Here is a 17,962-nt window from a genome sequence, read left to right as displayed (position 1 = left end):
AAGAGCTGACACAATAAGGAAGGATTTTGAATCCCGGGTAAGACTCATACCACCCACACCAATCACACCGTATAACTCGTGATACTATACCCAGTTAACAGTATGATAACAACTGAGCCTCTCAACAGATGGCTCAACAATAACCCTTTAGTTAGGCAATAACTATATACAAGTATTGCAGACAATCCACACTTGGGATGGGCGCCCAGCATCCACTACGGACTACGAGAAATAGCTTTACCGGTGAGTAAAATCTTATTTTCTCTAACGTCCTAAGTGGATGCTGGGGACTCCGTAAGGACCATGGGGATTATACCAAAGCTCCCAAATGGGCGGGAGAGTGCGGATGACTCTGCAGCACCGAATGAGCAAACTCTAGGTCCTCCTCAGCCAGGGTATCAAACTTGTAGACTCTTGCAAAAGTGTTTGAACCCGACCAAGTAACAGCTCGGCAAAATTCTAAAGCCGAGACCCCTCGGGCAGCCGCCCAAGAAGAGCCCCTTTCCTCGTGGAATGGGCTTTTACAGATTCAGGGTGCGGCAGTCCAGCCGCAGAATGTGCAAGTTGAATCGTGCTACAGATCCAGCGAGCAACCGTCTGCTTAGAAGCAGGAGCACCCAGCTTGTTGGGTGCATACAGGAGAAATAGCGAGTCAGTTTTCCTGACTCCAGCTGTCCTGGAAACATATACTTTTCAGGGCCCTGACTACATCCAGTAACTTGGAATCCTCCAAGTCCCAAGTAGCCGCAGGCACCACAATAGGCTGGTTCACATGAAAAACTGATACCACCTTAGGAAGGAATTGGGAACGAGTCCTCAATTCTGCCTTATCCATATAAAAAACAGATAAAGGCTTTTGTATGACAAAGCCGCCAATTCTGATACACGCCTGGCCGACGCCAAGGCCCACAGAATTACCACTTTCCACGTGAGGTATTATAGCTCCACGGATTTAAGTGGCTCAACCCAATGCGACTTCAGGAAATCCAACACCACGTTGAGATCCCATGGTGCCACTGGAGGCACAAACGGGGGCTGACTATGCAGCACTCCCTTAACAAAAGTCTGAACTTCAGGCAGTGAAGCCAGTTCAATTTTGGAAGAAAATCGATAGAGCCGAAATCTGGACCTTAATAGAACCCAATTTTAGGCCCATAGTCACCTCTGACTTTAGGAAGTGCAGAAATCGACCTAGCTTAAATTTCGCCTTTGGGGCCTTCCTGGCCTCACAGTACGCAACATATTTTCGCCATATGCGGTGATAATGGTTTGCGTTCACTTCTTTCCTAGCTTTAAATAGCGTAGGGATAACTTCCTCCGGAATTCCCTTTTCCTTCAGGATCCGGCGTTCAACCGCCATGCCGTCAACGCAGCCGTGGTACGTCTTGGAACAGACAGGCCCCCTGCTGCAGCAGGTCCTGTCTGAGCGGCAGAGGCCATAGGTCCTCTGAGATCATTTCTTGGAGTTCTGGTTACCAAGCTCTTCTTGGCCAACCCGGAACAATGAGTATATTTCTTACTCCTCTCCTTCTTATTATTCTCATTACCCTGGGTAAGAGAGGCAGAGAAGGGAACACATACACCGATTGGTACACCCACGGTGTTACCAGAGCGTCCACAGCTATCGCCTGAGGGTCCTTGACCTGGCGCAATATCTTTGTAACTTTTAGTTGAGGCGGGACGCCATCATGTCCACCTGTGGCCTTTCCCAACGGTGTACAATCATTTGGAAGACTTCTGGATGAAGTCCCCACTCTCCCGGGTGGAGGTCGTGTCTTCTGAGAAAGTCTGCTTCTCAGTTGTCCACTCCGGGAATGAACACTGCTGACAGTGCTAACACATGATTTTCCGCCCATCGGAGAATCCTAGTGGCTTCTGCCATCGCCATCCTGCTTCTTGTGCCGCCCTGTCGGTTTACATGAGCGACCGCCGTGATGTTGTCTGACTGGATCAGCACCGGCCGGTGTTGAAGCAGGGGTCTAGCCTGACTTAAGGCATTGTAAATGGCCCTCAGTTCCAGAGTATTTATGTGTAGGGAAGTCTCCTGACGTTTCCATAGCCTTGGAAGTTCCTTCCCTGTGTGACTGCCCCCCAGCCTCGAAGGCTGGCATCCGTTGTCACCAGGACCCAGTCCTGTATGCCGAATCTGCGGCCCCCTAGAAGATGAGCACTCTGCAGCCACCACAACAGCGACACCCAGACCCTTGGAGACAGGGTTATCCGCCGATGCATCTGAAGATGCGACCCGGACCACTTGTCCAACAGATCCCACTGGAAAATCCTTGCATGGGACTTGGCGAATGGAATTTCTTCGTAAGAAGCCACCATCTTTCCCAGGGCTCGCGTGCATTGATGCACCGACACCTGTATACGTATTAGGAGGTCTCTGTCTAGAGACAACAACTCCTTGGACTTCTCCTCCGGGAGAAAACCTTTTTTCCTGTTCTGTGTCCAGAACCATACCCAGGAACAGTAGACGCGTCGTAGGAACCAGCTGCGACTTTGGAATATTCAGAAACCAGCCGTGCTGTTGTAGCACTTCCCGAGATAGTGCTACTCCGACGAACATCTGCTCCCTGGACCTCGCCTTTATAAGGAGATCGTCCAAGTACGGGATAATTATTTCGGCCATTACCTTGGTAAATACCTCGGTGTCGGGGACAGACCAACGGCAACGTCTGGAATTGGTAATGACAATCCTGTACCACAATATTGAGGTACTCCTGGTGAAGAGGGTAAATAGGGACATGCAGGTAATCATCCTTGATGTCCAGTGATACCATGAAATTCTCCAGGCTTGCAATAATCGCCCTGAGCGATTCCATTTTGAACTTGAACCTTCGTATATAAGTGTTCAAGGCTTTCCATTTTAGAATGGGTCTCACCGAACCGTCTGGTTTCGGTACCACAACATTTTGGAATAGTAACTCCGGCCCTGTTGAAGGAGGGGTACCTTGATTTCACCTGCTGGAAGTAAAGCTTGTGAATTGCCGCCAGTACTACCTTTCTCCGAGGGCAGCAGGCAAGGCTGATGTGAGGTAACGGCGAGGGGGAGTCGCCTCGAACTCCAGCCTGTATCTCTGTGATACTATTTGCAGAACCTAGAGATCCACCTGTGGGCAAGCCCACTGGTCCCTGAAGTTCCCGAGACGCGCCCCTACCGCACCTGTCTCCACCTGTAGAGCCCCAGCGTCATGCGGTGGACTCAGAGGAAGCGGGGGAAGATTTTTGATCCTGGGAACTGGCTGCTGGTGCAGCTTTTATCCTTCTTCCCTTGTCTCTGTGCAGAAAGGAAGCGCCCTTGACCCGCTTGCTTTTCTGAAGCCGAAAGGACTGTACCTGAAAATACGGTGCTTTCTTAGGCTGTGAGGAAACCTGAGGTAAAATTATTTTATTCCCAGCTGTTGCTGTGGATACGAGGTCCCAGAGACCATCCCCAAACAATTCCTCACCCTTATAAGGCAGAAACTCCATGTGCCTTTTACAGGCAGCATCACCTGTCCACTGCCGGGTTTCTAATACCCTCCTGGCAGAATGGACATTGCATTAATTCTGGATGCCAGCCGGCAAATATCCCTCTGTGCATCCTTTATATATAAGACAACGTCTTAAATATGCTCACTGTTAGCAAAATATTATCCCTGTCTTAGCGTATTAATATTATCTGACAGGGTATCAGACCACGCTGCAGCAGCACTATTTATGCTGAGGCAATTGCAGGTTTCAGTATATAACCTGAGTGTGTAAATACAGACTTCAGGATCGCCTCCTGCTTTTTATCAGCAGGTTCCTTCAAGGTGGCCGTATCCTAAGACGGCAGTGCCACCTTTTGACAAACGTGTGAGCGCCTTATCCACCCTAAGGGATATCTCCCAACGTGACCTATCCTCTGGCGGGAAAGGGTACGCCATCAGTAACTTTTTAGAAATTACCAGTTTCTTATCGGAGGAAACCACGCTTCTTTACACACTTCATTCATTCATCTGATGGGGGAACAAAACACTGGCTGCTTTTTCTCCCCAAAAATAAAACCCCTTTTATGTGGTACTTGGGTTCATGTCAGAAAATGCGTAACACATTTTTCATTGCCGAGATCATGTAACGGATGTTCCTAGTGGATTGTGTATATGTCTCAACCTCGTCGACACTGGAGTCAGACTCCGTGTCGACATCTGTGTCTGCCATCTGAGGTAACGGGTGTTTTTTGAGCCCCTGATGGCCTTTGAGACGCCTGGGCAGGCGCGGGCTGAGAAGCCGGCTGTCCCACAGCTGTTAGGTCATCCAGCCTTTTATGTAAGGAGTTGACACTGTCGGTTAATACCTTCCACCTATCCATCCACTCTGGTGTCGGCCCCACAGGGGGCGACATCCCATTTATCGGCCTCTGCTCCTCCTCCACGTAACCTTCCTCATCCAACATGTCGACACAGCCGTACCGACACACCGCACACACACAGGGAATGCTCTGACTGAGGACAGGACCCCACAAAGTCCTTTGGGAAGACCGAGAGAGAGTATGCCAGCACACACCAGAGCGCTATATAATGCAGGGATTAACACTATAACTGAGTGATTTTTTCCCAAATAGCTGCTTGTATACATATATTGCGCCTAAATTTAGTGCCCCCCCTCTCTTTTTAACCCTTTGAGCCTGAAAACTACAGGGGAGAGCCTGGGGAGCTGTCTTCCAGCTGCACTGTGAAGAGAAAATGGCGCCAGTGTGCTGAGGGAGAAGCCCCACCCCTTTTTCAACTGACTTTCTCCCGCATTTTCTGGAATACTGGCAGGGGTAATTTTACATCTATATAGCCTCTAGGACTATAAATGATGTAGATTTGCCAGCCAAGGTGTCATATATTGCCCTCAGGGCGCCCCCCCCCCCCCCAGCGCCCTGCACCCATCAGTGACCGAAGTGTGAGGTGTACATGAGGAGCAATGGCGCACAGCTGCCGTGCTGTGCGCTACCTTGGTGAAGACCGAAGTCTTCTGCCGCCGATTTTCCGGACTCTTCATGCTTCTGGCTCTGTAAGGGGGACGGCGGCGCGGCTCCGGGAACGAACACCAAGGTCGGGTCCTGCGGTCGATCCCTCTGGAGCTAATGATGTCCAGTAGCCTAAGAAGCCCAAACTACCACCTGTTAGGTAGGTTCGCTTCTTCTCCCCTTAGTCCCTCGCTGCAGTGAGTCTGTTGCTAGCAGATCTCACTGTAAAATAAAAAACCTAAATATACTTTCTCTAACGTCCTAGTGGATGCTGGGGACTCCGTAAGGACCATGGGGAATAGCGGCTCCGCAGGAGACTGGGCACAGCTAAGAAAGAATCAGGACTACCTGGTGTGCACTGGCTCCTCCCACCATGACCCTCCTCCAGACCTCAGTTAGAATCCTGTGCCCGGCCGAGCTGGATGCACACTAGGGGCCCTCCTGAGCTCCTAGAAAGAAAGTATATGTTAGGTTTTTTATTTTACAGTGAGATCTGCTGGCAACAGACTCACTGCAGCGAGGGACTAAGGGGAGAAGAAGCGAACCTACCTAACTGGTGGTAGCTTGGGCTTCTTAGGCTACTGGACACCATTAGCTCCAGAGGGATCGACCGCATGGAACCGGCCATTGGTGTTCGGTCCCGGAGCCGCGCCGCCGGCCCCCTTACAGAGCCAGAAGCAAGAAGAAATCCGGAAAATCGGCGGCAGAAGACATCAGTCGTCACCAAGGTAGCGCACAGCACTGCAGCTGTGCGCCATTGCTCCTCATACACACTTCACACTACGGTCACTGAGGGTGCAGGGCGCTGGGGGGGGGGCGCCCTGAGAAGCAATAAATACACCTTGGCTGGCAAATATATCACAATATATAGCCCCAGAGGCTATATATGTGATAAATACCCCTGCCAGAATCCATAAAAAAGCGGGAGAAAAGTCTGCGAAAAGGGGCGGAGCTATCTCCCTCAACACACTGGCGCCATTTTCTCTTCACAGTGTAGCTGGAAGACAGCTCCCCAGGCTCTCCCCTGTAGTTTTCAGGCTCAAAGGGTTAAAAAGAGAGGGGGGGCACTAAATTTAGGTGCAATATTGTTTATACAAGCAGCTATTGGGGGAAAAATCACTCAGTTATAGTGTTATTCCCTGCATTATATAGCGCTCTGGTGTGTGCTGGCATACTCTCTCTCTGTCTCCCCAAAGGACTTTGTGGGGTCCTGTCCTCAGTCAGAGCATTCCCTGTGTGTGTGCTGTGTGTCGGTACGGCTGTGTCGACATGTGAGATGAGGAAGGTTACGTGGAGGTGGAGCAGAGGCCGATATGTGGGATGTCGTCCCCTGTGGGGCCGACACCAGAGTGGATGGATAGGTGGAAGGTATTAAACGACAATATCAACTCCTTACAAGGCTGGATGACGTAAAACAGCTGTGGGACAGCCGGCTTCTCAGCCCGCGCCTGCCCAGGCGTCTCAAAGGCCATCAGGGGCTCAAAAAAGCGCCCGTTACCTCAGATGGCAGACACAGATGTCGACACGGAGTCTGACTCCAGTGTCGACGAGATTGAGACATATACACAATCCACTAGGAACATCCGTTACATGATCTCGGCAATAAAAAATGTGTTACGCATTTCTGACATGAACCCAAGTACCACATAAAAGGGGTTTTATTTTTGGGGAGAAAAAGCAGCCAGTGTTTTGTTCCCCCATCAGATGAATGAATGAAGTGTGTAAAGTAGCGTGGGTTCCCCCAATAAGAAACTGGTAATTTCTAAAAAGTTACTGATGGCGTACCCTTTCCCGCCAGAGGATAGGTCACGTTGGGAGATATCCCTTAGGGTGGATAAGGCGCTCACACGTTTGTCAAAAAAGGTGGCACTGCCGTCTTAGGGTACGGCCACCTTGAAGGAGCCTGCTGATAAAAAGCAGGAGACTATCCTGAAGTCTGTATATACACACTCAGGTTATATACTGAGACCTGCAATCGCCTCAGCATAAATAGTGCTGCTGCAGCGTGGTCTGATACCCTGTCAGATAATATTAATACTCTAAGACAGGGAAAATAGTTTGCTAACATAGAGCATATTAAAGACGTTGTCTTATATATAAAGGATGCACAGAGGGATATTTGCCGGCTGGCATCCAGAATTAATGCTATGTCCATTCTGCCAGGAGGGTATTAGAAACCCGGCAGTGGACAGGTGATGCTGCCTATAAAAGGCACATGGAGACAGGTGCGGTAGGGGCGCGTCTCGGGAACTTCAGGGACCAGTGGGTTTGCCCACAGGTGGATCCCTAGGTTCTGCAAATAGTATCACAGGGATACAGGCTGGAGTTCGAGGCGACTCCCCCTCGCCGTTACCTCACCTCAGCCTTGCCTGCTGCCCTCGGAGAAAGGTAGTACTGGCGGCAATTCACAAGCTGCACTTCCAGCAGGTGAAATCAAGGTACCCCTCCTTCAACAAGGCCGGGGTTACTATTCCAAAATGTTGTGGTACCGAAACCAGACGGTTCGGTGAGACCCTTTCTAAAATTGAAAGCCTTCAACACTTATATACGAAGGTTCAAGTTCGAAATGGAATCGCTCAGGGCGATTATTGCAAGCCTGGAGGGTATCACTGGACATCAAGGATGCTTACCTGCATGTCCCTATTTACCCTTTTCACGAGGAGTACCTCAAAATTGTGGTACAGGATTGTCATTACCAATTCCAGACGTTGCCGTTGGTCTGTCCCCGGCACCGAGGTATTTACCAAGGTAATGGCCGAAATAATTATCCCGTACTTGGACGATCTCCTTATAAAGGCGAGGTCCAGGGAGCAGTTGTTCGGCGGAGTAGCACTATCTCGGGAAGTGCTACAACAGCACGGCGGAATTCTGAATATTCCTAAGTCGCAGCTGGTTCCTACGACGCGTCTACTGTTCCTGAGTATGGTTCTGGACACAGAACAGGATAAAAAGGTTTTCTCCCGGAGGAGAAGTCCAAGGAGTTGTCGTCTCTAGACAGAGACCTCCTAATACGTATACAGGTGTCGGTGCATCAATGCACGCGAGCCCTGGGAAGGATGGTAGCTTCTTACGAAGAAATTCCATTCGCCAGGTCCCATTCAAGGATTTTCCAGTGGGATCTGTTGGACATGTGGTCCGGGTCGCATCTTCAGATGCATCGGCGGATAACCCTGTCTCCAAGGGCCAGGGTGTCGTTGTTGTGGTGGCTGCAGAGTGCTTATCTTCTAGGGGGCCGCAGATTCGGCACACAGGACTGGGTCCTGGTGACCACGGATGCCAGCCTTCGAGGCTGGGGGGCAGTCACACAGGGAAGAAACTTCCAAGGCTATGGAAAATTTTTATACAAAGGGGAGAGGACAGAAGGCTCTTGTGTGGGCGCACTCTTATAGAAAAGAAGTAAATTTGATAAGGTAATTGAGATAAATGGTTAAAACATAACTTTTATTGACTAATATTACAAACGAGGTTGTTACCGGAGATCTATCCTTTAAGAATGCAATATACCGAGCATCTTAGTGAGATAAAAAATGTTCTGGTCTCTTAATGATTAAAAGTGTGTGGAAGGGCGGTAGACATTAGTTGGTCATACCCCCATTCCCACTTGACCAGTACAGACTTGCTGTATTGATGGAACCACAGGGTAGTCAAGACACAAAAATAATGATAATAACTATGCTCTCTTGGCTTAAGTAGAATTAGAGAAATGATCAGAAGTCATTCCTCTGAGTATAATACAAGAAAAATGGACATGCTCCTATCTGGATTTGAGACAGTAATAACGGTAGAGGTAAATATGGCACCTCACGTAGATGGTGCCCGTGACCAAAGGTCTGGAGATTGCAGAGTAAAGAAAACAAGTGGTGATACTGCTGTTGGTGTTGCTACCACATAGGTGAGGAAAAAATCCCACTCTACAACACCAGGTATTCGCAGGTGGTCCCCCTTCCTGGTACTGACTTGGCCCAACGCTGTTTAGCTTCCAAGATCAGACGAGATCGGGCGTTGGCAGCGTGGTATGGTAGTAGAGAATTTTATGTGAACATCAATGAGAGTGCACCTATTTAAGAATATTGAAAATCAGAGCCGACAGGAAGAGGATTGAGGAAAGATGGAGTAAAAAGGTGGATCTGCTTTCCACGTTAGACCTGATCCAATATTCCCACTCATGTGGTGCAATGTACCAGGAATCGTAAATGAGAGTCCACGAAGGATAGTGATCTATAGACAGTTGAAGTTAATGAGAATCATGATCTATAGACAATTTGAAATTAATAAAAATACAGTCAGAAAAACACTATCACAGGTATATTACAGTATATCCCGACAGATAGTGCATGATAGGAGATGCTGATTGAAACAGATAAATGCGTAGTCACTCTGGTGATACGGTCTATTTCAAAACTGAGGGTAAGGTCTGGGATCTATAGGGTTAAGCACTGAGGTGACTGATTTATAGAAACTATACCAACATATATCTGTTAACCATGTGTGTCATACACTGTTTGCCACGTAGTCCCGGATAGAATATGGGATGCTAATATATACTAATTATCTGCATGCATAAATTGCTATGAGGAGGCAATAATAAAAATGGATGAATACCAGCACTTAAATAAGTATAACAAATATAATGGTCAAAAATTAATAACACCTAAACTAGGCGTTAGTTTCCAATAGGTTCACTCAATGCTAGGTGAGTGCTAATGAATAAAGGTCTCTAGATAATCACCCCTATGATACGTACTAGGTACGAGATAATTCAAGCGGTACTGCTAGGTTTTGTAAGTAGGAGTTGCTATCCGTGTCAGAGAGCCACAGGATAGTAATGCTTACAGTTTCACCAGAGCGTTTCGCCCTAGGGCTTGTTCACTTCACGGAACCCGGAAGTGAACAAGCCCTAGGGCGAAACGCGTCTTCCGCATTTAGGAACAGGGGTCCCGTCGACACTACCGTATCCTGGCATTTAGCTTCATTTATCTGCCTTGCTCTCTCGGCTTACCCTGATCTCTGGTGAAACTGTAAGCATTACTATCCTGTGGCTCTCTGACACGGATAGCAACTCCTACTTACAAAACCTAGCAGTACCGCTTGAATTATCTCGTACCTAGTACGTATCATAGGGGTGATTATCTAGAGACCTTTATTCATTAGCACTCACCTAGCATTGAGTGAACCTATTGGAAACTAACGCCTAGTTTAGGTGTTATTAATTTTTGACCATTATATTTGTTATACTTATTTAAGTGCTGGTATTCATCCATTTTTATTATTGCCTCCTCATAGCAATTTATGCATGCAGATAATTAGTATATATTAGCATCCCATATTCTATCCGGGACTACGTGGCAAACAGTGTATGACACACATGGTTAACAGATATATGTTGGTATAGTTTCTATAAATCAGTCACCTCAGTGCTTAACCCTATAGATCCCAGACCTTACCCTCAGTTTTGAAATAGACCGTATCACCAGAGTGACTACGCATTTATCTGTTTCAATCAGCATCTCCTATCATGCACTATCTGTCGGGATATACTGTAATATACCTGTGATAGTGTTTTTCTGACTGTATTTTTATTAATTTCAAATTGTCTATAGATCATGATTCTCATTAACTTCAACTGTCTATAGATCACTATCCTTCGTGGACTCTCATTTACGATTCCTGGTACATTGCACCACATGAGTGGGAATATTGGATCAGGTCTAACGTGGAAAGCAGATCCACCTTTTTACTCCATCTTTCCTCAATCCTCTTCCTGTCGGCTCTGATTTTCAATATTCTTAAATAGGTGCACTCTCATTGATGTTCACATAAAATTCTCTACTACCATACCACGCTGCCAACGCCCGATCTCGTCTGATCTTGGAAGCTAAACAGCGTTGGGCCAAGTCAGTACCAGGAAGGGGGACCACCTGCGAATACCTGGTGTTGTAGAGTGGGATTTTTTCCTCACCTATGTGGTAGCAACACCAACAGCAGTATCACCACTTGTTTTCTTTACTCTGCAATCTCCAGACCTTTGGTCACGGGCACCATCTACGTGAGGTGCCATATTTACCTCTACCGTTATTACTGTCTCAAATCCAGATAGGAGCATGTCCATTTTTCTTGTATTATACTCAGAGGAATGACTTCTGATCATTTCTCTAATTCTACTTAAGCCAAGAGAGCATAGTTATTATCATTATTTTTGTGTCTTGACTACCCTGTGGTTCCATCAATACAGCAAGTCTGTACTGGTCAAGTGGGAATGGGGGTATGACCAACTAATGTCTACCGCCCTTCCACACACTTTTAATCATTAAGAGACCAGAACATTTTTTATCTCACTAAGATGCTCGGTATATTGCATTCTTAAAGGATAGATCTCCGGTAACAACCTCGTTTGTAATATTAGTCAATAAAAGTTATGTTTTAACCATTTATCTCAATTACCTTATCAAATTTACTTCTTTTCTATAAGAGTGCGCCCACACAAGAGCCTTCTGTCCTCTCCCCTTTGTATAAAAGTTTGCATACTTTCTGGCTCTGGGCGCACCACCAACTAGGACGATAATAACACCGATACGTATATAGTATACCATATGGAAAAGGCTAATTTTTGCCCTTTTTCTCCCCTACCAGTTTAGGGTAACTCACTGTCCTGTTTTGGTTTTTCTTCTTTAATTTTCAGTATCTATTCCTATTTAGCTTTACCGGTGCCGGATCGCCCTAGGTTTTTGTAAGGCTATGGAAAAGTCAGGAGACTTCCCTACACATAAATATTCTGGAACTAAGGGCCATTAAAATGCCCTAAGTCAGGCTAGACCCCTGCTTCAACACCGGCCGGTGCTGATCCAGTCAGACAACATCACGGCGGTCGCTCATGTACACGACAGGGCAGCACAAGAAGCAGGATGGCGATGGCAGAAGCCACAAGGATTCTCCGATGGGCGGAAAATCATGTGTTAGCACTGTCAGCAGTGTTCATTCCCGGAGTGGACAACTGAGAAGCAGACTTTCTCAGAAGACACGACCTCCACCCGGGAGAGTGGGGACTTCATCCAGAAGTCTTCCAAATGATTGTACACCATTGGGAAAGGCCACAGGTGGACATGATGGCGTCCCGCCTCAACTAAAAGTTACAAAGATATTGCGCCAGGTCAAGGACCCTCAGGCGATAGCTGTGGACGCTCTGGTAACACCGTGGGTGTACCAGTCGGTGTATGTGTTCCCTTCTCTGCCTCTCTTACCCAGGGTAATGAGAATAATAAGAAGGAGAGGAGTAAGAACTATACTCATTGTTCCGGGTTGGCCAAGAAGAGCTTGGTAACCAGAACTCCAAGAAATGATCTCAGAGGACCTATGGCCTCTGCCGCTCAGACAGGACCTGCTGCAGCAGGGGGCCTGTCTGTTTCAAGACGTACCACGGCTGCGTTGACGGCATGGCGGTTGAACGCCGGATCCTGAAGGAAAAGGGAATTCCGGAGGAAGTTATCCCTACGCTATTTAAAGCTAGGAAAGAAGTGAACGCTAACCATTATCACCGCATATGGCGGAAATATGTTGCGTACTGTGAGGCCAGGAAGGCCCCAAAGGAGAAATTTCAGCTAGGTCGATTTCTGCACTTACTACAGCCAGAGGTGACTATGGGCCTACAATTGGGTTCCATTAAAGTCCAGATTTCGGCTCTAACGATTTTCTTCCATAATGGAACTGGCTTCACTGCCTGAAGTTCAGACATTTGTCAAGTGAGTGCTGCATATTCAGCCTCCTTTTGTGCCTCCAGTGGCACCGTGGGACCTCAACGTGGTGTTGGGTTTCCTAAAGTCACATTGGTTTGAGCCACTCAAAACCGTGAATTTAAAATATCTCACGTGGAAAGTGGTCATGCTTTTGGCCTTGGCTTCGGCAAGGCGGGTGGCAAAATTGGCGGCTTTGTCATGCAAAAGCCCCTATTGGATTTTCCATATGGATAGGGCAGAATTGAGGACTAGTCCCCAGTTCTTCCTAAGGTGGTATCAGCTTTTCACTTGAACCAACCTATCGTGGTGCCTGCGGCTACTAGGGACTTGGAGGACTTCAAGTTACTGGACGTAGTCAGGGCCTTGAAAATTTATGTTTCCAGGACGGCTGGAGTCAGGAAGACTGACTCGCTGTTTATCCTGTATGCACCAAACAAGATGGGTGCTCCTGCTTCAAAGCAGACTATTGCTCGCTGGATTTGTAGCACAATTCAGCTTGCGCATTCTGTGGCTGGCCTGCCGCAGCCTAAATCTGTAAAAGCCCATTCCACGAGGAAAGTGGGCTCTTCTTGGGCGGCTGCCCGAGGGGTCTCGGCTTTACAACTTTGCCGAGCTGCTACTTGGTCAGGGGCAAACACGTTTGCAAAATTCTACAAAATTGATACCCTGGCTGAGGAGGACCTTGAGTTCTCTCATTCGGTGCTGCAGAGTCATCCGCACTCTCCCGCCCGTTTGGGAGCTTTGGTATAATCCCCATGGTCCTTACGGAGTCCCCAGCATCCACTAGGACGTTAGAGAAAATAAGATTTTACTCACCGGTAAATCTATTTCTCGTAGTCCGTAGTGGATGCTGGGCGCCCGTCCCAAGTGCGGACTGTCTGCAATACTTGTATATAGTTATTGTTAACTAAAAGGGTTATGGTTGAGCCATCTGTTGAGAGGCTCTGTTATGTTCATACTGTTAACTGGGTATAATATCACGAGTTATACGGTGTGATTGGTGTGGCTGGTATGAGTCTTACCCGGGATTCAAAATCCTTTCCTTATTGTGTCAGCTCTTCCGGGCACAGTATCCTTACTGAGGTCTGGAGGAGGGTCATGGTGGGAGGAGCCAGTGCACACCAGGTAGTCCTGATTCTTTCTTAGCTGTGCCCAGTCTCCTGCGGAGCCGCTATTCCCAATGGTCCTTACGGAGTCCCCAGCATCCACTACGGACTACGAGAAATAGATTTACCGGTGAGTAAAATCTTATTTTCTTTCTAGGAGCTCAGGAGAGCCCCTAGTGTGCATCCAGCTCAGCCGGGCACAAGAATCTAACTGAGGTCTGGAGGAGGGTCTTAGTGGGAGGAGCCAGTGCACACCAGGTAGTCCTAAAGCTTTCTTTAGTTGTGCCCAGTCTCCTGCGGAGCCGCTAATCCCCATGGTCCTTATGGAGTCCCCAGCATCCACTTAGGACGTTAGAGAAAATTGTAATATGAACCGACACTGATAATTCACAATCACAGAGTGAGTATGCACGAGAGTCTTCTTGTGTGTACTAGTCAAATTTCGTTGCGACCCTTTCATCAAAAAAGACGCCAGACGCTAGAAGATTCTCACGTGACCTGGCATGCCAAGAGGGGCTGTTTTACGTGACTGCAGCAAAGATGAATGGGGACACATCTGTATACTGTAGGCTACTAGTGAATGTAAGCAATTTGTAAATGACTATGTAAAAACAATCATTACTGCACTAACCATGCAATGCATTTATAAATTCAGATTTACTGTCTTAATATTTTCTATGAATAGTGTACATACCTTTATATACAATGTCCATATGCAACACACAATGAAAAGGTCATAAGAGTATGTAACTTAATAATGCCACAGGCAATGACTAAAGCACAGAGGAAATTACCTAATAGCGTCATCAGAAGAAAATAACATTATTTAATTGACTAAATTCAGTTACTTTGTAAGCACAGATGTTTATGGTAACCTAGTTTTATGTAACCTGCCAGGAACAGGCAGACAAGTCAACATACATCAAGCACATATGGAATTTAAATGTAAAATAAAATAATAAAAACTGCTTCCCACTTGCAGTCTTGATGTGTCTTGGTGAATGTACAAATAACGCATCCATATTTGGATGCACTTTGAATGCATTTTTGTGTGTATTGATTGTTAAATTTTTACAAAAAATGCTATAATGCTATGCATTACATGGGCTTACTTACATCTATGCGCTTTTCATTTTGCTTTTATTCATTTACCATAAGAATGTATAGCCAATATTTAACACTAGACCAGTGGTTCTCAAACTGTGTGCCGTGGCACCCTGGGGTGCTGCGGGACACTTGCAGAGGTGCCCTGGATTGGTGGTCCAGGACCAATTCAAATTATTTATGGTCAATGTAATAGGCAAAACCAGTGCTTGTGACAATCAGTCATAAACTATGTGGACAAACATAATTGAACCTAAGGATGACATATAAAGACAATTTACTAAATTTAATATTTATTTTTACATTTCTGAATAAGAATCTTCAGGCCTAGGGGAGCCGTGAAAAAAATTCCAATATTCTAGGGCGCCGTGATTCAAAAAAGTTTGGGAACCACTGCACTAGACATAAGTAGTGAACATTTAAATAACTTCAGCTTTAAGTGCACTCCCACTACAGGTTGAGTATCCCATATCCAAATATTCCGAAATACGGAATATTCCGAAATACGGACTTTTTTGAGTGAGAGTGAGATAGTGAAACCTTTGTTTTTTGATGGCTCAATGTACACAAACTTTGTTTAATACACAAAGTTATTAAAAATATTGTATTAAATGACCTTCAGGCTGTGTGTATAAGGTGTATATGAAACATAAATGAATTGTGTGAATGTAGACACACCTTGTTTAATGCACAAAGTTATAAAAAATATTGGCTAAAATGACCTCCAGGCTGTGTGTATAAGGTGTATATGTAACATAAATGTATTCTGTGCTTAGACTTAGGTCTCATCACCATGATATCTCATTATGATATGCAATTATTCCAAAATACGGAAAAATCCCATATCCAAAATACCTCTGGTCCCAAGCATTTTGGATAAGGGATACTCAACCTGTATATGTATATTCCCCTACACATATCGAATAGGTATTTCCCCCCCCCCCCCCCCGGAAAAGCCACAGGGAAGTTCTATGTTCGTATAGATCTCAGTTGACCCTTAGCCATGCTTGCTAACTGGCACTGTACATGATGTCATGTAGCCCTGCCCCTGCTGTGCAATATCGTAATACACACGAGATACGTAGTAGGGGGCCAGGAAGTGCAAATATGGTCATCAAACCCCCTTGGATCGCCCACCTCATTATATTTGCCATAATTCAGTATTACGATTGACATATAACTGAGCAGGCTGCATATTTCATCTGTTACAGTGCAAGGTCTATTTAATAAATGATATGGATTCCATGTTTTCTGCATTCACTTGAAAACCACAAACACGGAGAAAAGCTGCAGTAAAATAAATTATTGATCAAATGCACATTAAAATAAACATCTAGAGTGTCTGTAGGGCAGCCAGATGTGCTGCAGAATATAATGTACGTGGATAGCCCAGTGAATCTTATCGCTAGGGGGAGCTATCTCTGCTGGTAGTAGCTTTATCATTCTTTGATAAATAGACCTGTTGATGTGTTGGTTCAAGCCAGCAGATATATCTGTACAATATGCCTTTGTCATCCACATGCTTGGATAAGGGTTGGGCTTTCCAACATATATAGCCTACTATCATATACTTGTTTGCCAGCTATAAAACTAATAAGGAATACTGTATAGTTCCATACTATCATTCCATACCTCAATATTTTGATTGTTTGCATGTGATATATGCTCCAAGATTACTACTTGTGTTTGAATAATTATTCCCAACTCACAGAGAAAGGAAAGTGCTTTAATAACACTTCTGAGGTAACTAAGGAGACAACCTGATCACAGGATATTAGAATGTAAGCTTTCACGAGCAGGGTCCTCTTCCCTCATGTTCTTTTACGTCTCTTACTTAACCTATCTTCTTTTCAATACTTCCTTTGATGGCACCAAATCCCTCGGTTTTCTACCACCCTGATACTTATTTCAGTGCTGTTTACTGACGCAGCTATGTTTGTATACCCTGTACTTGTCCTATATTGTATTAAGTTGTAAGTCACTGTCTTCATGTTTTGCTTATTTGTTGCGGATTCCATGTGGCGCCATATAACTAAAGGATAATAATAATAATAATAATAATAATAATAATAATGTACAGTATGAGCACACTGCAGGTTAATGAATATAATGGTAACATATTACAAGCAAAAACATGCTGGGATATATCGCTCAATGGTATGTAGTTAAACTGTCGGATTAGGATGGTAACAATCAAATTGTCTACATTAATCAGTCAGAATGTCAACATTAATCACGTTTACATTAAGAACATATGAACATTTGGGTTAGGCTGCGGTTAGGATCAAATAGAACAGTCCACATCCTCACTGTCAAAATTTATAATGTCGATATTGTGAACATATCAACAGTATGTCAATGTATACATTGTGAATGTTGACATGTGAAATGTCAAAAATATCTGGAATGTCGATATACTGTACAGATTACGTCAACATTCTGATTGTTGACATCTTGTTGACATGATATACCACACCCAGCACCACAACCACCGGTGATCCATTCGTTTAGCTAGCCTTATTCTATGTGATCTGCGTGTTATAAGGCAGGCATAGATAACAGTGGTGTAGGAATGCATTGTACATATATGAATGGCGTTGGCTCTTTCTTCTCTCTTGTCTAGGTGATAGTGTTTTAGTCATGCTTCTAGATAAAGGTTTATTTACTGTGTGACCATGACTCTTCCCTTGCTCATCCTGCCTCTCTCTACCTTGTCATAGGATGGCGTGGGCATTGAGGAAAAGCTGTCCTTGCGGAGAGTGGCTGTGGTGGAAGATTTCTTTGACATTATTTATTCCATGCATGTGGAAACGGGGCCTAATGGAGAACAGATTCGGAAGCATGCTGGTCAAAAGAGGACGTACAAAGCTGTAAGTCAAATGACTCGTTTGTATCTAGTTAGTTTTTGTGTTGCATCATTTTTACTATGTATGCTCAGTGCATATTTTGTCTGTGTTGGAATTTCGTTTAACTGTGTATGTATGGATTTATACTTGCCATCTTGTTACTGTTGCTAAATGCATTGGTTTTCCTATCTGCTG

General features: G+C 45.6%; 1 protein-coding gene and 2 pseudogenes across 3 annotated transcripts in view; 2 read left to right on the top strand and 1 right to left on the bottom strand.

Moving 5' to 3' along the window:
- NOL4 (nucleolar protein 4) overlaps positions 1-17,962 on the top strand; it is a 595,206-nt gene that overhangs the window by 228,660 nt on the left and 348,584 nt on the right. For all 3 annotated transcript variants that reach the window (XM_063923673.1, XM_063923672.1, XM_063923674.1), the window contains exon 2: positions 17,642-17,791. In XM_063923673.1, coding sequence (XP_063779743.1) covers positions 17,642-17,791 — 150 coding nt within the window. The remainder of the gene's footprint in view (positions 1-17,641; positions 17,792-17,962) is intronic.
- LOC134930675 (5S ribosomal RNA) lies at positions 8,890-9,008 on the bottom strand (annotated as a pseudogene).
- On the top strand, positions 10,806-10,924 carry LOC134930667 (5S ribosomal RNA; annotated as a pseudogene).

The sequence above is a fragment of the Pseudophryne corroboree genome, chromosome 5 (genome assembly GCF_028390025.1).
Source record: "Pseudophryne corroboree isolate aPseCor3 chromosome 5, aPseCor3.hap2, whole genome shotgun sequence".
NCBI lineage: Eukaryota > Metazoa > Chordata > Amphibia > Anura > Myobatrachidae > Pseudophryne > Pseudophryne corroboree.
Note: the sequence above shows the minus strand (reverse complement) of the source record. Positions and strands in the feature narration are given on the sequence as shown.